This window comes from Aspergillus aculeatinus, assembly GCF_003184765.1.
Source record: "Aspergillus aculeatinus CBS 121060 unplaced genomic scaffold BO66scaffold_9, whole genome shotgun sequence".
Lineage (NCBI taxonomy): Eukaryota > Fungi > Ascomycota > Eurotiomycetes > Eurotiales > Aspergillaceae > Aspergillus > Aspergillus aculeatinus.
In genome coordinates this window covers 72971-93541 of record NW_020291478.1, presented here as the reverse complement: position 1 = coordinate 93541, position 20571 = coordinate 72971, and the positions used below count along the sequence as shown (strand labels likewise).

General features: G+C 51.6%; 7 protein-coding genes across 7 annotated transcripts in view; 6 read left to right on the top strand and 1 right to left on the bottom strand.

Moving 5' to 3' along the window:
- Positions 1 to 962: 962 nt before the first annotated feature.
- BO66DRAFT_249130 (uncharacterized protein) lies at positions 963 to 2360 on the top strand. Its single transcript, XM_025642938.1, has 2 exons — positions 963 to 1353; positions 1418 to 2360. The coding sequence occupies exons 1-2, from the start codon at positions 1223 to 1225 to the stop codon at positions 2178 to 2180; spliced, it is 894 nt and encodes a 297-aa protein (XP_025506684.1). The 5' UTR covers positions 963 to 1222; the 3' UTR covers positions 2181 to 2360.
- A 6116-nt stretch (positions 2361 to 8476) lies between these two features.
- On the bottom strand, positions 8477 to 9330 carry BO66DRAFT_389432 (uncharacterized protein). Its single transcript, XM_025646800.1, has 2 exons — positions 8607 to 9330; positions 8477 to 8509 (listed from the first exon to the last, which is right to left on the bottom strand). Exon 1 carries the CDS (start codon positions 8972 to 8974, stop codon positions 8654 to 8656), a length of 321 nt encoding a protein of 106 aa, XP_025506683.1. The 5' UTR covers positions 8975 to 9330; the 3' UTR covers positions 8477 to 8509; positions 8607 to 8653.
- A 1613-nt stretch (positions 9331 to 10943) lies between these two features.
- Positions 10944 to 13054, top strand: BO66DRAFT_249056 (uncharacterized protein). Its single transcript, XM_025642937.1, has 2 exons — positions 10944 to 11855; positions 11914 to 13054. The coding sequence occupies exons 1-2, from the start codon at positions 11042 to 11044 to the stop codon at positions 12972 to 12974; spliced, it is 1875 nt and encodes a 624-aa protein (XP_025506682.1). The 5' UTR covers positions 10944 to 11041; the 3' UTR covers positions 12975 to 13054.
- Positions 13055 to 13981: 927 nt separating this feature from the next.
- BO66DRAFT_409111 (Sds3 domain-containing protein) lies at positions 13982 to 15591 on the top strand (the record flags this gene model as incomplete). The annotated part of the gene is made up of 2 exons (XM_025649159.1): positions 13982 to 14419; positions 14500 to 15591. 2 exons carry the CDS (start codon positions 13982 to 13984, stop codon positions 15589 to 15591), a joined length of 1530 nt encoding a protein of 509 aa, XP_025506681.1.
- Positions 15592 to 16648: 1057 nt separating this feature from the next.
- On the top strand, positions 16649 to 18266 carry BO66DRAFT_389428 (putative Zn-dependent hydrolase/oxidoreductase family protein). Its single transcript, XM_025646799.1, has 4 exons — positions 16649 to 16889; positions 16962 to 17006; positions 17111 to 17749; positions 17818 to 18266. Exons 1-4 carry the CDS (start codon positions 16765 to 16767, stop codon positions 18194 to 18196), a joined length of 1188 nt encoding a protein of 395 aa, XP_025506680.1. The 5' UTR covers positions 16649 to 16764; the 3' UTR covers positions 18197 to 18266.
- Positions 18267 to 19016: 750 nt separating this feature from the next.
- On the top strand, positions 19017 to 19869 carry BO66DRAFT_465287 (uncharacterized protein; the record flags this gene model as incomplete). Its single annotated transcript, XM_025652496.1, has 2 exons — positions 19017 to 19695; positions 19865 to 19869. 2 exons carry the CDS (start codon positions 19017 to 19019, stop codon positions 19867 to 19869), a joined length of 684 nt encoding a protein of 227 aa, XP_025506679.1.
- A 373-nt stretch (positions 19870 to 20242) lies between these two features.
- Positions 20243 to 20571, top strand: part of BO66DRAFT_389427 (chaperonin-containing T-complex subunit CCT3) — a 2258-nt gene continuing 1929 nt past the window's right edge. Inside the window, exons 1-2 of the mRNA XM_025646798.1 lie at positions 20243 to 20411; positions 20477 to 20543. Of these exons, the coding sequence (XP_025506678.1) occupies positions 20387 to 20411; positions 20477 to 20543 (92 nt within the window). The 5' untranslated portion in view covers positions 20243 to 20386. The remainder of the gene's footprint in view (positions 20412 to 20476; positions 20544 to 20571) is intronic.

Sequence of the window (20571 nt, the reverse complement as noted above, 5' to 3'; positions counted from 1 at the left end):
CAAAAAAAGCAGCAGTTGTTCGTGTTCTTCCCGATTTGCCTCTCCGATGTCTTGGATCTTGATCTCATGTGTTGGCTTTGTTGGCTTTCGTGACGCCATACGTGGGAGACTATCGTGAATCCGTGATGGCAGCGGGAATCGTGCCCAACTATCATTAACTATCTCGACTAGTTTGGTGGGCGGCCCAGTCTTTCCCGAGCCAGTTGGCGGCCTTCGACTGAAATTGCCCCCCCTTTTTTATGGACCTTCTATGGACCGAGTTATTCAGAGTCAACTTAGTCAAGGTTCTGCCCGGGCAGCACGAGGGGCCACTGGGTCTGGACAACGATCGAGACCCTGGCCGATCCATGGCCAGATAATGAGGATCACTGTGCGGTCGAGGTCCGTTCCCTCCCTCCCACTGTCCACACAATTCCATTCATTTTCCCGGACCTGGTGGAAGGGCAGGAAGGATGCCAAAAATTGGCGGCAAAAGCATACAGGTGCTATCGGAAGCGGCGAACGTTGCACGCATCGAAGCTGCAGACCAGAGTCAGGATATTGAACGGTCGCAGGGGTGTAACGGTGTGAAGAGGTTGAGAGAGATAAAGGAATTGGAGCAGTTGAATTGGATCGTCGGGGGCTTGCGTGGATGACGGGGCCTCGCCTGGGTTGGGCTGGTTTTGGCTGGGTTTGGCTGGCTTCAAGGTTCCTTTCCCGCATTCGATGCAGTGGGCATCGCTCGTCACCGTTTCATTTTCTCCTTTTCCTTTTTCATCTACAATAACCCCTCTCTCTCTCCCTTGTCGCTGTCAATCGCGCTTATTATAATAATATTCATATTCGCTTTTGTTTCCCTTCCCCCCCCAACTCTCTCATCCCCGGATTTTTCTCGTCACTCATCACTGGTCACTGTTGTGGTTTCGCTTGCTTATCAACCTCACTCCTCCCCTCGAGAAATCAGTCTGCTCTGTCCATTAACTCTCCAAGTAATTCTTTTTTTGGAACATGCTATCCGTGGTTCCTTCCTCCCTCATCATTGCCGTTTCAGGAAAGCTTCTCTGCCTAGTGTGCTTGCCATAATTGATTGGCCACAGATTAGTTGTGTGCGCACACTGTCTACCTCATCATAGCACCTCACCACGATTCATTCACAAGGCGACTCAGTGTCGCCTCTACCAAATACCCTTTTTAAATACTACTATTGTCCCCACATAGTCCACGGGCGACTCAATTAAGAACCATGTCGACTGCCAATACTGTATCGCCATTTCGCATCTCGCACCAGGACCGCGACAACCTGGATCGCAACGAGGCTTTTCGCATGATGCGAGAACATCTCAGGCGACAGGAATTGGGCATGAAGGCCCCAAGGTATGTGACTCCTGAAGAGGCTGGTGGTTTTGGTTATCCAAGGGCTAATTCGGGTGGATTGTAGCTTTTGCGCCTGCCACCGCAACTCCTGTCTTGCCCAGGAACAAGAGACATTCCGTCTGCATCGCGACATCATCCACACGCTGCTTCTTCCCTTGTCTCTCCTGCATCACGAAGCCTCGCGCATCGCCGCCAATGTCTTGCCCAGTCGCAAAGGAGCGGAGGCCGACCGGGCCTTCCGGGGGGACGCACGGAGTGCCTATGCCTGGTTACACTCTATTTTGACCGAGGAACACGATTGGTACCTGACGGAGCGTTGCCCGGCGTGCATTGTCCTTCATGTGATGAATTCCGAGCCCACCATTCGCTTTATCGCCGTGGCCTGCCTCTTGTCCGACCACTTGCAAGGGACAAAGAGACGGTTGCCGAGCTTTGATTTCTGGCTCAGGTCATTGGAAGCCGCCGTCCGGGAAGATCCCTTCTGGGGCGATGATTTTTGGCCGGATATCGAATACCGCGCGTATGCGCTGACCGATAGCGTCAAGGAGCTGGTGTTGCAGTGTCTGGAGCTGCAAGCGGCGCTGGATCGGCAAGACCTGCCGCCGTCAATGTCGTACCACGCCGGCTTCCACTGTGACTCGTCACGACCGGCTGTTGTGGCCAAATCGGCCAACTGCACGCCAGTCACAATCACAATGGGCGACGAACAAAAGCTGATGGCCAAGGTCACTGCCGGTCGCGGCATGCAGTCACGTCGGACCGATCGGCCTCAACGTTTCCACACTCGCCGCCACGCGGATGCTCGCAGAAGATCCGTGACGTCTTGAAAGTGCTACCTTGGTATGGTTTCATAATCAAAGTTTCCGACCTTTGGACTTGATGGTCACGAATACGAGCGATCCACCTATCCTACCACACCCTTCCACCCATCGAGGCATGGTTGCATGACTCCGGCTCACTCTGTCAACTGGGTCGAAAGTGATTAGCTCTGCGTGAAGCATTACTCACATGCAGTTCTATGACTCTGTGAACACTCGAGTCGAAACCCAGATCTGGGGTGGGACGTGGCGACGGGAAGCGAACAATTTGCTATCTCCCTATATTGTGCGACCTACTACTCTCACAGATCAACCCGCCGCATTATCACGCAAGCGATCTCTACGTGGACTCGTCCTGCAAGGCTCATATGATTCGCATGGCAGCTATCAAGCTGTCGGCCTCTAGCCACGTACGCAAGGAGGTGATCCGCGGAGATGCACTTGTGCGGCGGGCATTCGTCAGCCAGAGGGCAGGGGCGGCCCAGCCAACAATTGCAGCAAGGCTGTTGCACTACGCATTGCGATGCAAGCTCGGGAGCAATGGGCCCCGTTTAGGCGGCCAGGGATTCGAATGAATGTCGAGTTTTATAGCCCACTGGGCAGTCGACCGATGAGTTAACTCTGAGACGCGCGTCGTAACTCAGCTTACTCTGTTTACACCAGATAGTGAAATACAGACCAATTGCAAATAGTCAGTTTCCAACCTAGCCACATGTGTAAACATTCACCTGTAATGAGTCAAGTTGTAGCCCAATCTACGGACATGCATCAACGGTAAGTCTGACTTGCATTTGGTGCATTGAGCGACCGAGCAAACCAATGCCGCGAGCCTTTTCCAGAAGTTCCTTGCCTTATCCATACCAGGACTTTTCGATTCAGGCTACATTTTCTCCAGTACTACTTATCTTGATGGCATGATGCTAAGCACTACATGAGTACATGAGTACATGGGTACATGATACTTGTCTTGAACATTCCATGATGTTGTGCGACCGCAGCTCTGGGCTTTCTTCCAAATGGGCCGAGTCATTAATTCTTCATCCCATTGGCAAGCGCAAGGCGTTATGAAACAGGCTCCTTCAAAGGACGTTATCATCAACGCCACAAGCGAGACATGGTCAGCTTGTCCTTACATCCTGTGACGTTCGATCAGTGGAAACTGCCATTGCCAACAACCGCAAAGATAAGGCACCTGCCTCGGGAGCATCCTTGTTTCAAGGTTCGGCTTGAATGATCACCAACAGCGGAAGTAGGGAGGTTCGACGCTGTTGTTGTCTGCCTGCCTGTCTCGTCTTGGAGCTACTAGGTAGGATTGTCCCTGTCTCTAGGTGCGTGAGTAAGGGTATGTTATCTCGATTATGGATGGTTCCTTCCCGGGTCTTTACTACACGAATTCTCGTTCGCGAGCTTGATGGTACAACTGCCACTGTGCCGTGGATGATTTCGTAGTGAATCTCAACTTTAGTCGTGTTGTACGCACGGCCTCCCGATTCTCGCCGTATACCTACGGACTTGGACATGAAGTGAAGAAACGCAATGCTGCATGATCCCATCGAGTCATGTCATTCTACTTCAGATCCTCGGCAGTGCTAGGAACGTCAGCAACCACTCGCGACAACATCCCTCTTTATCCCTGCCCGCTGGAGGGAAGTCTCGGAGCCGCTGTTCCTCGTCACCTCTCTCTCTCTCTCTCTCTCTCTCTCTCTCTCTCTCTCTCTTTCAGACTCCTACCTTGCCCAGTTGGCATCTGGGGGATTGTCGCTGGATGTTTGGTATATTGTCCTGCTTACCCTGCATATATAGCTGATTGCGTGGGTCCCAGGATTCATGGGCACATGTGATGAATACCAGCATGTTTGTCCCGTCTGAGTACTGCAATGCATATGAGGCTGAGGTGTACCTGCTCCAGCCCTGGTGCTTCCGGCTGGCTGCTATTTACGAGGGAGGGTGCGGGGGTTATATACTAATTTCCTAGTAATGATACGTGCCCCAGGGGTTAGCATTGTTGCCCGTTCCGGAGTGAGCAGCAGCCTCGTGGGGAGGGGATGGGGGTTCTATTGGATGTGGTTGTCCTGAATGCTGGTGACGATGGTGATAGTTGGCTGATGAGATGATCCTGTCGAAAGCAGAATTGCAAATCGAGGAGGCAGGCAGGGTGCGCCGCCATCCATTGCCCCGGGTCCGCCGTATCATCCTCCCCCCCCACCCCGGAGACTCTGGCGTTGGTGCTATGTTGAGCAAGGTTTGAGCTAGGGATCCTGCGGGAGAGAGGGGGCAAAGGGCATGTGAGGGCAGTCCTTTATCTGGTGAAGTTCACGAGAGTTATGTCCTTGGTTGCTGATTGTCGAAGGCTGGGCACGGAGTCTGATCCATCCATCAGGCTGAAGGATTTGTTTTCCTATATCTGTGCTTGATATGTGTTGATTATAAATGCGAGGGTTCGAGGACTGTTGTCGGCATTCATCGCTGCACTCAGTGTAGGTGCAAAGAACATGCCGTAAGATTGAGACAGCAGGGCCATGGTCCTGTAATCGCTGCACGGTTGAGAAGTCATTGCCAGTCAGTTTGTCGCAACTCCAATTTGGAATCATACATCTGCATCGATATCACAACTGTAGAGGATCAGTGTATGGCTAGCACCCAATCCATAAATCCAGCATCAGCCGGATATTCTCACCTCGGGTTGTTGCTCGCAGTTCTGAGCGGACAAGGTAGGGGAGAAGTAGGAAGCAACAATCCCGTCCATAATTCTGACATCTATATTTCACAAGAAACACGAAGTCACAGAGCATTGGCATCCACTTCGACCTATCATCATTCCAGGGCAACTGAACCCCGGGAGTTGAACACTATCAAGCATAGTATAGATTGACTATCGGCAATTCATCGACCCCAGCTCTCGGACCCCTGTCCGGGGACTTGACTGCAAGTACTGTACAGTACCAACTAACCAATTTATTCTCCAGCAAGTCGCAGCAAACAAACTACTGCCTCAGCTGCATGCAGCCTGGATTGACATTTGTACGCAATTCAACCTAGAGACCGAACCTGCAGCCTACTTCCTTGTTCTTTATTTTCCCCCCAAAAACTAAACAAAAGAATACTGATCCCATAGTAAGTGAGCTACAGATCGACTCAACCGAATCCCCTTCGGCGTCGAGACCCGTCCGTGACCCCGGCACAACCTCCCTCTTTCGTCCGGTGGCGTTTCCTTCCCTTCGAGTCCCTTCTTCATGTCCAGGGAAACAATAAAGGAAAGAGACCCGAGCGGCCGGGCGTTGGCCAGGCCAGGGACGGGAGGGAACCATTGAAGTGGGAGGGTGTATACGTATACGTACTCTACCACGACCAACTCTAAATGAGATGACGGGGCGGGGCGGGATAAGAATGGGAGGGGGGGCCGTTTTTAATATATTCCGACAACAATTGCGGGCTTCAGGTTGATGAGAATGATGAATTGCGATCGGAGGGGGATGTGGTTGTCGACGGCTTGATTGGGTATTAGTGTTCACAAGCGATATTGGGGTGTGGAGTTGGGATGAGGAATTTTTATCTATGTATGTATGTAAAGTACGTGGAAAATCGGGGTTTGTGGGGTAGGCAGTTGGCTTGTGTCGGGTTGATTAAAAGTGTTTCTTTTGGGGGACGGTGTATGTTGTTGGATTGGGGGTTGGGAGGTTGCGTGGTTGGATTTATGAGTACCTAGCCATGAGGATTTGGGGTGGGTAGTGATGGGGTTTGGATCATCTGATAACAATCATTTTGTAACTTGGTACTGTTTGTGGATGGGTGGATGATGTTGATGTTTGGGGATAGGGTGTGGTAAGTTGGTGATCCTGGATTGGGAAAGATACTGCCACGGGAGTAGATGAAGGGTGTATCGCATGGCATTGCAAATAGTAGGTAGATAGACTGCTAGCACCGCTCTTTTGGAACGGACTCGACCTTTCTACATAAGTTATGATTATCGCAACCTAGCTCCTCTAATGCGTGCACACATACGGAGTATGTATGTGGCTACTTTGGTGATTCCCGTGACTTAGTTATAATCCATGATTTTATTATTCTGGGGGATACTATCGAGGACCGTCAACTCTAAACCATGATCAACATGACTTACGGAGTACTGTGTACTTACTTGTAGTCCAGTACATGGAATTTGCACAAGAGAATCTAGACTCTCGGGTCAGACTCCTCCTTCCCTTGTCAGGTGTCACCATCAAAGGAAACAGGATTGCGGCGGAGATCTACAAGATAATCTTACTCTTGGTCGTTCATACATTAATTCCTGCAAATCTGTGGGAAGCAAACAATATCCCCGTATTCGTTCTTCTAGTCAATTAACTATGCTTCTTGTTGTTCCCATCAAGCAAGTCTACCGAGCACACATCCCAGAAAAAAAGGGGACAAGGACCAGGTGATACGTGCACACACCCTTGGGTCTGTTGATGACTGGTGGCAGGACTTTGACAGTGCCAGTGCCAGTGCCAGTGCCGGCCGTCAACCGCACGGTTGGGAAGCGCAATCTCCCTGACCCATAGGTGGGGGAAATCTATCCGTCATGGATTCTGTTTCCTGTGGTGCAGTGCAGTGGTGCAGTGATGCAGTGATCTTTAGCGAAATGAATTGGAGTATTGTGTACAGTACGTGCATCCATAAATTCTGACCTCATTGTTGTTGTAGAAAAGGTCATGCAATTTTACTGCAGACCCAATGACCCATAATGTAAAACCCAAAGCCCACTTGAAGCTGTAGACCGACCACCACCTACAAGCGACCCCCCTTCCCCTATCAATGTCAATGAATTTTTCCCTATCCCCGTGGTTTTGTGGATGTTCATGTTTTCCTCTTTAGTTTTAGCTGCGCTAAATCTTGAAGACTTGTTGAAAAAAAAAAAAAAAAGCACGGGACCCAAATCGGACCAGCCACTGACGTCGTGAACAGGGTTCTACCCATAGATGGGGAAAAGTCGACAGAGACGGATTTACGGATGGAGCCGATCCGGGTGAGGGGAGGGGCATAATTTCCAGTTGCGATGGGTAGGTGGAATTGAAAGGGAGAGAAAGGCGCGGCTAGACCACTGGCGGGCGGATAGTCTACATTTGTGAATTCACTGAAGTGAATGATGTTGTTCATCGATACTACCTTGGGCATGTCAGTGGCAGTGCCCGTGACTAGCAACAGAAACTCATTAAGGGGTTTCAAGGTTAAGAGGTTCGGTTCGGTGGATTGATTGATGGGCATGGGCAATGAACAGACACTGGCCAAGTGGAAAAAAAGCAAAGCAAAGCAAAGCAATAGACAATTGCGGATTTCAGCCTCAGGCTCGGCGGGATTCAGCCCGGATCTACGGAGTACATACTTGACAAAGGATCTTGCTGATTTACTACTGTAACTACCCTGTAGACTTGACGGATCTCATGATGTCCTCCAAAGGCTCAGAAGCTCAGAAGCGCCTAACCAAAAGTCGTCACGGCAAAGTCGGCAAGTCTAAATTGGTTTCCAATCTCAAAGTGTATCGAGATAGTCAGGTTGTACGGTGTGCTTAGGTGATTATGCTTCTGGTGACTCGTACCTGCCTTAGAGCCTATGAGATGATCTGGAAGCAGAGTCACGCTACCGAGTACTTGACCGTGAGGATGAAATGATCTCGACTGCAGTCAAATTGCGGTGTTCACGGAAAAGAAAACCTGAACACGCACTCACGCGGTTAAAGCAAATTGAACCTTAAATCCTCAAGCGAAGAAAAAGAAATGAAAGAGAAAAAGGACCTGTTCAACCTCTGACTACCCAAAGGGCATCCCGATCACATTAGGCGGATCTTTTCGGCAGCACGGAAACAAGGGTCTAGGCGTCAATCCGCCCGGATGCGGCAGTGGATTCGATCGCGCCATGCAGGTGCGCCTTTCTGCCGTGGAACCAGGGTGAAGGGGGGGGGGGAGGTCTGGGGGGAAGGGAAAGCTGACGACGTCAAGATCTGAGAAGACATACTACTTGTAGAGGGGAAAAAGAATAGATGATTCATGAAAAGTATCGTTGGCTTGGTCGGCGGGCTCGGGGAAATGGGAACATGACTGGATCTGGGGAAGTAGCAGTTTAGTGGACGAGAAATCATTTTCCCCTTTGGTGTTTACTTGAGCATTGACTGTATGAATCACCAATTGAGTTTCCATTCAGACAGCAGGACTGGGTTGAAGCTGTCCCCATACCTACCGGTAGTCAGCCTGACCTTGTAAAATCTATGCCACCCCAAAAAACCTCCGACACATTAAATTCTGAGTTATGATTTTGTGCAATGAGGCCGGCGACGATCAAGCCCGAGCCACTAAGTGACTTTAGTGAGCTAGTCCCCTTCCAATCTATTTATACACAATCTCCACCTTGATTGTGCACAGAATTTTCAGCCGAAAGAGCCCCATTTCTCATTTTGTGCAGGGACTATATTCCGGGGAGGAGGGGGCGGGCGGCCGGGCGCCTTGGGATTACTTTTCGCCTGTCTGTCGGTGTGACGAGGTGTTTGCTGTTGGCCTCGTCGCCTCAAATGTAAATTGTACTGTACGGTAGGGGGGATGGGCATTGTTGTTTCGCATCTGATTCAGAGCGTGTCTCGACCCGGAGATCCGATCATGGCTCACACCCGCGCCGGCGCCCGCGCAAGACCAGGCAAACAAGCCTCCTCGATCAGACAGTGCAGGACGATGATCGTCAAAAAGTGATGCTGATCCGGGTAATACGAGATCCTTTCTAAGGCGAGCGAGCAAGGGAAAAGGGAAAAAGGCAGAAGGACGGAGCCCAGACCACATCAATTGTCACTGCCCTGACCACCACGGACAGCTTGACGGGGCACCTGGCAGCCCTGCCATGCCATGGATAAGGGTGGACTGGGGATGTGGATGGTATGAGTACTTATCAAAATGCCGCATTCGACATAAGAAGCAGTAGCAATAGCTGTTGCCTTCGGCGGGAGGAAGATTGGGAGAGGGTTGGTGTGGGGTGGAAAATAGGATTACTGACCAGGTCATCCGCAGGTTGTGTGTCTTGTCCTCCTCCCCGTTACCACACATACAGACCACAGTACGGAGTACACCCTCACATACTCATACAACAGAGAAAGAGAAAGAAGTTGAGACAGCGCAAGAATGGGCAGTGAGTGGTAAAGCCGGGTAAAGGCGACCACCGTGGAGTCATGACTGGAGGTGAACCCAGTAAGCCCAGTTCTAGGCAGTGGGTCTTGAGTAATGGAAAGGAGAAGGAGGGGATGGGGGGGCAAAAAACCCGAGAAAAATAATTAAAATCCAGCAAAAAACGGGAAATGAGATAAAATCAAAAACCAAGGACGGGGAGGAAGAAAAGTGGCCACAACGGAAGGAAAGGACACCCTCAACAAGGCCCGTGTAATGCTGGTTACGGTAAGGTATCGCCCGGCTTTGCCCATCTTAGCTCCGATCAGCCACTATGGAAAGGCAGTGGGACACACCACTGGCACAACAGGCTGAGGGTGGAAGGTCTAGATGGGTCGGGATGAGTCCGGGCAGTGTCTGGAACTGAAGGATGTTACCATCCAATTACTTGTATGTTACAGGATGGTAACAGTGGGAAGGATGGATAACTAACTATTGAGTATTGTTTCTATTCTTCTTGTACAATCATGTATAAAAATGATAGAGTCTGGTAGAATAAAAGGCTGAGATGTAGATAAATATACATACAAATGATCAATGATAAATTTAAGAATAGTATTATAGTTACGGAGTAGTGTAGAACAATTGGACCTGTTGACCACCTACTACCGCCTCTCTGCGGACTGACTGCAGAGAGCGGCGGCCTCGTGTCAGGAAATTCCCCAATCAGGCAGGGTGCGGGTGCGGTCTAGAACACGGGTGGAAAGTCGCAGCCCGAGGGTCTTGTTCCTTTCGGGCTGTCACTCACTCTCTCACTCACCACCCACTGCCACCACCTCCATCCATCCATCTGTTCTGGCCCTTCCATTTTCCACCTTGGCTAGACTCTTTTCTCTCTTTTTCTCTTTCCACCTCCTCCTACTCTCTTTTCTCTCCATTCCCCTCAAAAAAAAAACCCTTTTCCTTCTTCAGTTGTCTGTCGGTCCTGTTGCTGCTAGTGCTCATCTAAGTTAGTGCCTACTGACTGGATGGCGTCTGGCCGCTCTCCGAGTTTCGAGTTTCGAATTTCGAATTTCTACGACGGAGTACGGTAGTAGTCTCTTTGGGTTTCTAGCTTTCTAGCTGGAGTCTCTAGTCTCGCTCGCCCTTCAATCTCGCCCTTTCCCCACTGTATCATCATCGATCATCATCAACCACATCCACCCGCACACTTCCATTAACTAACAACTACCACCACAACTCTCTTTTCTTCTTCTTCTTCTTCTCCTCCTCCTTCTTTACCTTCCTCTCCTCTCCTCTCCTCTGCTCTGCTTCCTTCATCTTCCCCTCCCTTCCCCTCATCTATACTTCCTCCCTATACTTCCACCACACAGCAATCAATCTCCCGACCGTCCCGTCCTCCGCTCACCCTAAACTGGTTTTCTGCCTCAACCACCACTACCACCACTTCCACTACCTTGTTACCGGTATCTGTGTGATCATTGATTCGACTATATTTTCCGTGAAACCTTCCACTACACACGACCCTCCTGACAGACAACCTGACCATCATTTACCGAGCCGCTATCATTAAGAGGCGTTGATCTGCCCTCCCTCCAATTCCCCTCCCCTCCCACCACCCCCCTTCCAATCGGTCTTATCTTCCGCCATCTCCCGTTGCTCCAGGGCCCGATTCTGTTATTGGGTCCGCCTGCATCTCGTCCTCGCTGCTGCTTCCACTGTGCCAGCAGCGCCTCATCCGCAGACTGAATGAATTCTCCATTGTGTCATGGACCGTTTCGGCCTGCTTTGGAGGTGCGAAACAGCTCGGTCATGCGTTCTCCATATTCAACAACCTCTAGCTCCTCAACTTCGCCATCGTCAGAAGTGTCCGGGGAACCTAGCTCGCCCTTAAGAGCCGTGTCGCCATTTGACTCGCACGACCCCCTTCGCATTAGCCCGATCTCTCCTATCAAGCCACAACACCACTCCTCTCGATCTCCTGCATCCTTCCACCCCGATACTGGCTCCAGTCGGCTGAAGCGTCGAGCCTCGCAGGGCTCAATCCTCACTAAGCCTTCTCCAGTCTCCCGTTTCCTCTCACGCAGCAACGCTTCTCTCCATCTCCCATCCTTCGAAGAACTTGGTCTCTCGTCGAAAGTCTCCCGTTCCGACTCTCAGTCCTCTCCCCCGCAATCCCGCCTTCGTCTTTCCACTGGTCCGACTGCCTCCAGTTCGCTGGCGACTCGAGCATCGCAGTCTTCTGCTGGGTGGGATTCGTCGGCCAAAAGTGACTACCTCTCTGCTCTTCCACCTACTCCCCCAGATGATAACGATCATATTGCGTGGAACCCTACCTCCGATATGTTGCTGTTCGAGTCACATGTAACTCGAAACCATGCGCCCATGGTCATGGACGAGGGTCCAAACATCGGCAATTCCCCAGCTCGGACTGACGGCCTCAGTAGCCCTTCCGACCAGCTGTCAAACGTGTCACCGTCGAGCTCCGGTGGCAGCCCAGGGTCCTCAGATGAGATGGATTGTGATCACAGCTCATGGCTTGAGAACAGCATCGAAGCTACAGGTAAGTCAGCATCCAGAAATCCGCGAGTGAGCACCGCTAATCGGCCCATCGTGAATAGTCTCATCACTTGCTCTCTCGAACTCCCGCGGAGAGGCCGTCAAAATCGTCTCTCAGATGCTCCCATATCCTCGCGCTGCTGACAAGGCCGCTACGATATCCTCCAGCGACAGTGTCTATTGCTCGTTAGTGCAGGCAGTACAGAATCGTCTCCGCCATGGACAGTCGCCCTGGATCAATATCACCCACGCAGTTCCCGAACAATTCAGCCTCTCCAACCTACCATCCTCACCCCCGCATAGCCCTCGATTTTCATTTTCCAACGACGATTACTTCAACTCCACCGTCTTCTCCAGTGCCGCTGTGGTATCAGCTTATCACGACTTCCGCGGTCCCATCCAAACCCGGCCCTCTCACTCGCCCATGCCGATCGTTCCACCCCTCACGGTTCATCTCTCGATCTTGGAACGCTACCTCCCTCCCTCGTCGGCCCAGGAATACAAGGATCTCTTTTCGCCATATCGCCCGTCCTTCTTGGTTGATCGACTATCCGAGCTGTCCCCTCACGGGGGTTCGTTACTCTTTGTCTACCCGACTCGCAGGGGTGGATCTACCTTCAAGTCACAGTATCTGGGTCCTATTCTGGACCCCTTGCTTCGTCAACTCGTGGTCGTGAATGAACTTTCCACGGATATCGGTCGTTATCTGGGCAAGCTCTCTTCCGTGTCTCATATGGACGACTTCGACACGATGCGGGAGAACCTCGCCCAGCTCTGTAACTCTTTGAGCTCCTCTTCTTCTCAATTCAGTATTGTCGACGCTCGAAAAGGCAGCTCCCATCTCGATCGGGAACTTTGGACCGAATGGTTCATCCACCAAGAAAAAGCTCGCATGAAGGAGGTGCTTAGCTTGTATTGGCAGAATGGTCGGCGTCTTCCGGCCACCAAGGCTGTTTCCAATGTGTCTTCCACGAACTACATCTTGGAGGACAAGGAGGTGACCTCGGCCATGCTCTTGGGTGAGATCTTGGATGGGATTCGACGACGACCTTATGGCGAGGATTCCGAACCCCACGATGGAGTTGAGTTGGGCGTTTTCGTCATCCGCCGATCCCACTCATGAGCGGGCTCGGACAGGGTGGAGCGAGCTGCAGACGCATCACCCCCCTTGCGTCCCTCCTTCGTTCTACTCACTGATTCTTGTTTTTTTTTTTTTTTTTTTTTCTTTCTTTTTATTTTGTTTGTGGCTGGATATATGGTCGTACAATAAAAAGGGGACCTGGCGGGTCCGGCGGCGTCTTGAGGAGTTAGATGGACATTGGGTCTCAGTTTGCATGTTTGGGACGTCTATCTAGGAAGCATTGGCTGTTTGCATTGTTTTTCCGTTGGAACAGAATACCCAGGATATCTTGTGTTATGGAAGCGTGATGACCACTAGCTTGTGTCGATGATGATGACGATTATTACTATTAGCTTAGATGATGGATTGCAGGGTCCAAGTATCGAAATAAAATAGGATGTATTCATCCAAATTGAGGGTGCCAGTCTGGCATAGTCTACTGAAGAACTACTTTGCAATTGTATAGATTTGATTGCCTGGAAGATTGATTCTTTCATCGGAACACAGGGTCTGGCATCAGGCATGAGGTGCCGGAAGGGAAAGGTGACCTTACAAAGCTAGGAAGAGCAGTCCGATTTCATCTCAGCTCCAGGCTCCAAATACTATGGGAATCTATTCACATTCAAGAATGCATCTTCCAGGCGAGCGGGTGAGCCGGGCGGTGAGAAATGTCCCCGACGCTAAGCTGTATCGGGCCAACGGCCGGCTGCCCGCTTTCTGCTTCTCCTCCGTCACTGTTCATCCATCCATTCATCCTTCCACTTTGTTCTGGTTCGCTTTGTCTGTCCATCTTGCAATATCTTTTTTGCCCTGAATGTGCTTAATTGTCGGGACTGGGACCTGTACTGCTCTCTAACAGCAGCAGTTCTGTCTAACGTCTCCCAATCGCACCTGTCTTTCAAACACAGCGGGAGAGTGAGTGAAAGAGAAATAGATCGCTTTCGCACTTGACCCAGCCCTCCAGCGTCTTCTATTTTGCACATTTACCTGGCGAGCGATCCGCCCAGATTATGGCTTACTCGCCTGCTCCTCCATCTCCAGTTCATAGTAGCGGCGTCCCAAACATGTCTAACAATATACATTCCCGAGGGCGCTCGACAAGTCCTCCGACCAGCGTGCCGCTCTCCAAACGGGACAAGCGACGCAGCGCGCTTCAGGAGCGTCTTCAAGACCTGACGGCTTCCTTCAGTCAGAACCGAGACACCCAGTTTCGGCAACAACTGCATGCCCTTCAATGCGACATGACCCTAATCAACAATGCGGATCCTTACGAGCCGGGTCCGCTTCCCGATTCCGCGGACGAAATTGCACAACTGATTGAGAATACTGTCGGCGGAGGGAAATTCGCCAAGGAGATGGCTAGTCTGGCGGGGATGTGGTATTCGCGATTCGTGCAGGAAGTAAACCAGGCCAAGGCTGAGAAGGATGCAGATTTAGCGATGTTGGCAGTAAGTTTGCGTTCTTTCATGATTTCTGCACCCCCCGGCCCCGGTTTGGCCTGCCCATGCTAATGAACCTTCTTGCCTAGCATCGTCATACCAACAATCTAGAAAGATTTCAACGGGAGTATGCGTTCCGTGTCCACTTCGCCGAAGAAGAATACAAGCACCTTGCAAATACCCTCCGCGAACGTCTCGTCCAGACCATTACCGGCAAACGGGCCCGTCTAATGCGGGAGAAAGAGCAGTTGGATCTGGCTGACACCAACGCTCTGCTCCTGCATCCGAACCAGTTCAGCATCACCAATCCTGCCAGCCCAGGTGGCATCCACGGTAACCGCAAGACGCGGCACACTCGCCATCGTGTCGATCTTGAGCTCGGCGAAGGAGCCATGGCAGAAACGTTCAACAGGCGAAAGAGAAAGGCACCCGAGGAAGATGTCGGCTCTCCAGTTAGGGACTCGGGCTTATCTTCGCATCCGGCCGAGCGCGCAAAAGCTCAGCTGGTGCAGCAACAGCAAGCGCCCGCATACGCAATCCAGAACCTTTTTACGGAGAAAGAGCTCAGTGCGCATGCCAACCATGCACATGTGGCTACCGTACACTTTTTCTCAACGTCCAAACGTGCGGATCAGCCCTCGGGTGCCGCCACCAACGGCAACAACACTGACGCGGATGAGGGTTCCGGCGTCGACGGCACAGGCGCGGAAGACAACGGTACCCCGGCCACCGATATGGCTCGGACGGCCAGCCAAAACTTCCACGCCACGCGCTCGACCCGGGGACACGGCAACCACGCCCTGAACGCCCTGGCTGAGCTCTCTGATAAGCCCGCTGTGCGGCCCAATCTCCCCTACAATATTTTGGCCAATTACCACGCGCGTCCTAGTAACAACGGCGCTCCCCCGTTACCGCCACTCATGAACGAGGAAGTTGACGATGACTGGGCTCGCATGGACCGGCTGCACAATAAGCCGGTCGGCTTTGTCGACAGAGGCCTGGCGCAACTCCTTGTCGAGTCTAGTCCTGCTGAGGTGAACGGCGTCCCTCAAAACCCCAACCGGTTCAACATGTTGCATCCGGACTTCCCGACGGATATGGGGATGCATCTGTACCCTCTCTCAAAGGACACGGGAGATGGAGTCTATAGTAATGAACGGGCCAAGAAGAGTAGAACTTAGCCCCTCTTTTGGTGTCTCATTTTTGACTCAATTACCCAACCCCCACAAACCAAACCGCACATATGCCCCCGTCCGAACTATACCTCTTGGCCGGTCAACATCGATTGAATCGACATATGCATTGTTACCACTGCATTGCACGAGTACCAAAGACTACTTGGGAATCACGACTTTTACCATTACTTGCTACACCGGATCCGTTGGCTTACTTTACACCTACTACTTCTGACTACTGCCACTTACACGCACGGAATACAACTAGCGGGAGTGAACACGATTGCTTTCTGCCTATCTTACTTTTGTTCTTACTGGTTCTTTGTTTGAAGGCGTTTGGGACGGCGAGAGGAGAACATGGATTCGTTTTCCCCCTTTCTTTTTTGTTTCTTTTTCCCATCAAAACGCCTTGCTTTTCTTGGCTCTTGTCTGTCATACTTGAGCTACTTTAATTCACCCCCCCCCCATACCCTAGCTAGAGAGAAGAAAGAGTGAGAAGACGGAAAAGAAGCACTCAATGATATGACAAGACTTAATTTAACCTGACCGTTTCGTCTGATTTTGGATTTGATTCAGTCGGAGGGTAGAGCATAAGGAATATATCTCTAGTAACGCATTGTTCTTCTTCTTGATCTTCTCATGTCAGTGGTGTTGTTTGTGTGTATCGAACCACTTTCCGCGCCTTGCACGTATCCTCTACTATGAGTACTACCTGTACATTCCATGCATACTGCCCGAATCTCTAAAAGCGGCGGGAGATCCGCCTGTGTCTCCGCCCCACTTGGATTTTCGTCAGCAGGGATTGAGTGGCGGAGATAAGGAAGTGCCAGCCGGAGTTAGTTATAGATACATCGATTCAACTCCGTAGGTAAATTTACAGGGATTTGCTCTTGGAAAAAAAAGTAACTTCCAGTCTTTGTGTCTTTGCGTAAGTGACTAGCAGGCGCCAGCATACTTGATAGTCATCAATAGTTTCTTTTCTTTTGGGCTCGAGCCACGCATCTCCCTCTGTCCCTTGAACCTTGGTCCTTATAAAGTTTGCCTACCCCCCAACCCCCAACCCCCAGCCCCCCCAAGAACCGGAGTTTGGATATGCGTGCCCTCTGGACTCGAAATTGGAATTCTCTCCATCGTCACAGTGTATCGGTCTCACGTGGGTCATCTTTCGAAAAACGCAATATGAGTACCCCCGCATCAGGGATCCTGTATTCGGCAGCTGTTTTGCTCGCGCCGGGAGCTCCGGGCCCGAGTGATGTCAAGGATAAGGCTCATCATCGTACCAGTGGCTTCAAGAACCCATGGAAGTAAGTCATCAAACTGAGCATGACACGTATCCCGCTGAGCTGGATCTTAACTTTGTCCTCAATTATTATCAGCTCCTGGAAAGATATCACAATCAGTGATGCTGTACGGTTTTGGGGGTAAGTGCTCAGGCCGCAGAGAGCGACAACCGTGTATGCAATGCAGGTTTGACAATGCATCGATGAGCTGACTCGTGCATGCTTCTTGCTGCTGTTGCTTAAAGGCAGATGATCACGGGCAAGATCAAATTCCCGAGCACCGCACCGCCCACCATTCCTGTGCAGAAAGCAGAGTTTCTGGCCAGTCGCACCACTTCCAGCCTGCGCGCAACCTGGCTCGGCCATGCCTGTTACTATGTCGAATTTCCCAGCGGCCTGCGAGTCCTCTTCGACCCCGTCCTCGAGGACCGTTGCTCTCCGCTGTCTTGGATGGGTCCCAAGCGCTTCACCGACACTCCTTGCCAGGTTCAAGATATCCCTATCATTGACGCGGTCGTGATCTCCCACAACCACTATGACCATCTCTCTCATCCCACCATCAAGGAGATCTTTAGAAAACACCCGAATTGCCACTTCTTTGCTCCCTTGGGCAACAAGAGCTGGTTCGAGCAGCTCGGAATCAAGAACGTAACAGAGCTAGACTGGTGGGACGAGCGCGATCTCGTCCTGTCGCCCTCCCAGGAGTCCCCGGCAAAAGTCGAGGGAGCGGGTGAAGACATCAATTCCCCGTCCGCTGAGATCAAGGCTCGAATCGGCTGCCTCCCATCGCAACACACGAGTAACCGAGGGGTCTTTGACCGGGCCAAGACGCTCTGGGCTTCGTGGTCCATCGAGTCCGGGGGCCAGAAATTATACTTCGCTGGGTAGGTTTATGATCGAATGATCCGGGATAATTCCTCTTCCTAACCCAGATCTCCTGAACTTTGCACAGGGACACCGGGTACGCAGCAGTTCCAGAACTTCCAGCTGGCACCAACGACCATGCCCCAGAGCACAACTTCCCCACCTGCCCTGCCTTCAAACAGATCGGACAGTACCGAGGCCCCTTTGACTTAGGGCTGATCCCCATTGGAGCCTACGCGCCCAGATGGTTCATGAGCACCATGCACGCCGACCCTCACGATGCCGTCAAGATCTTCCGAGACACCCAATGCAAGCGAGCCATGGCCATCCACTGGGGCACATGGGTCTTGACCGAAGAAGAGGTGCTTGAACCCCCCAAGAAGCTGAAGGAGGCATTGCGAGACCACGATCTTCCGGAAACGGGGGTTTTCGATGTCTGCGATATCGGCGAAAGTCGCGAGTTCTGAAGAGAGAGATAAACTTACCTTTTGGGGAAGGATTTGAAATATAGTGTCTGATCAAATATGTACAACAAGGTTTTTTTTCTGGTGTTAGAGCCTCCCTAGTTCTTAATATGTCTTTTGACTTTTGTGGATTGTTTTTATTCAATGTACTTTTTGCTACACGCTCCTCTCCTGCACTGGATGCACTGGGCATCCGTTAACTTACAACTCATTTTGCTTTTTTCTCACCGTCTTTCTTGCATATGACTTGTCTGAACGGAGATTCTCCATCCACTCCATCGCAGAAAATTTCATTTAAATTAACAGAGGGGTCACCCTGCAAGGCGAAGGGCAGTGGATGACTTATGAACTGGCCTGTCCCCTTCCTTTCCGATGGCCAACGTTGGGGAGTGGGAGCATCATCCACAATCCATCCACAAACGTGCCCCATGAGCCAAATCATCTATGATCGCCAGCTTGACCACCGCTGTCTATGTATGCTCTACGGCATGGAGAAAAATGCTTGACAGAAGACACCTATCGCGTTATCTGTATCATCCATACCGTGGAAAACTGGTCAATTGATGTATGCTTCACCGTGTGAAAGGTTAGTAGTCGAAGAAGCTGTTGCGCGTTCTTCTCTGTTCTCTACCTGTGCTTACAATTGATGTTCTAGCCATCGATGAATGCTCTAATCCAAGTCCGGTGATACGCTGGCCTTCTTGCTTCCTTGCCTTTACTGGGTTCCGTCTGGCTTCTAGCCCCAGAGACTCTTTTTGGGAAGCGCTATATTTTGCCCATCAAACTAGCTGTACCAGGACATCTTGGTGGCTGGCGGATCATCATGTCCTCATCCAGCATGCTTCCGCCCGTAGGGCCTGTGGGTCATGCCTACCCCCGACGACGACGCCGAAGCAGCAGCAGCAGCAACAGCAGCAGGCAGTACTCCTGGACCGGGCCCCGACCGAAGCCCCGGGGCGGTTCCCGCGGCTACTCCACGGACGACGAAGACGAGGTCCTCTACGACCTGGACGAAGCCGCCCTGGCGCAGCTGCCCGTGCACCTCCAAGACACCATGCGCGAGTTGCAGCTGGAGCGCGTCCACCGGTTCCAGCAGCAGCAGAGCGCCCACAACGAGCTCCGGCTCTGTCGGCCCCCCGTCTACCACAGCGACTATGCCGAGACCTGGTTCAAGAACATGATGGCCCGGCTGTCGGCAGACCAGGAGATGAGCGAAGCCCACTACCATCTGCGACAGGCCCAGGGAAACACCTACCAGCAGGATGGAAGTTGGCGTTCGCAGCAGCAGCAGTGGTCGGTCAACCGGCACAATGATATTCAGGCTGCTGCTGATGCTGCTGCTGCCGCTGCCGCTGCCGCCGCCATGGGGGGAAACAGTACATGGTTCGGAGATGATGGTGAACCGGGACTGGAAATATCCCCGCCTCTTCATCATCATAATGATGTGTCGGTTTTTGAAAGGGATGTGGATCGCTCACCTGTCAGCTCGAGGCGGTACTACAGTATGCATTATGGGTATGGACCGCGGCTGGAGGAAAGAGGCCGGCCTTTGTATGAGACAGACACGGGGAGTAGTAGTAGAGAACGGCGGCGTGGGGATGGTAGGGGCACGGTTCAATCCCCCGATCCACGCAAGAAGAGCCGGTCGGTCATTACTTCTATGCGCTGTAGGGTGAAGAGGAGTATTCGAAGGATGGGGAGGCTGTTGAAGAGATAAAATCGGGATGGGCCTCTGATTGTGCTGGCGTTTTTGCGGTATACCACTTTTTGAGCTTGATGGGTGTTTATTATATTCTTCTATGGGTTGGATTGGGGTATCGTTGTTGAGAGATCAGCCATTGCAGTTGCTGCGATGTGTGCAGTTCGTTATATAGAGATTATTATGTGTATAACGTTATAACCAAGTAGAAGATATTGGATATTGAGGCGGTCGAACTGATAGATCAGGGGAAGGGTGGCACTAAACCCAATCCAGGCTAGTTGGCGGTGAGCTTCTTGTCCGCCATCCCACTTCGGGGTGCGCTGGAAATTTGATGGTGACGGCGGGCACAACACCTTCAGTTCCCCATCCTACGAACCGGCCTCTTCTTTTGGCTGTTTGCTGCTCAGATTCTGCTTCCTTCCGCAGGATTATCTTAATATCGTTTATCTTATCCCCTCCTCTCCTACACACGCCACAGAACCACCGCCAAAATGCAGGCTCCGGTGGTGGTGATGAGTATGTTTGCTTTGAGGGGGGAGGTTTTGCCTGTGCTTGGCCTCAGAATGCTGACTTGTTTATAGACACCAACGCTGGTGACAGACAGGTTGGTCGTAAAGCTCAGCTGTCCAACATTGCCGCTGCGAAGACGTACGTCAAACCCTTCTCACCCCCCCCC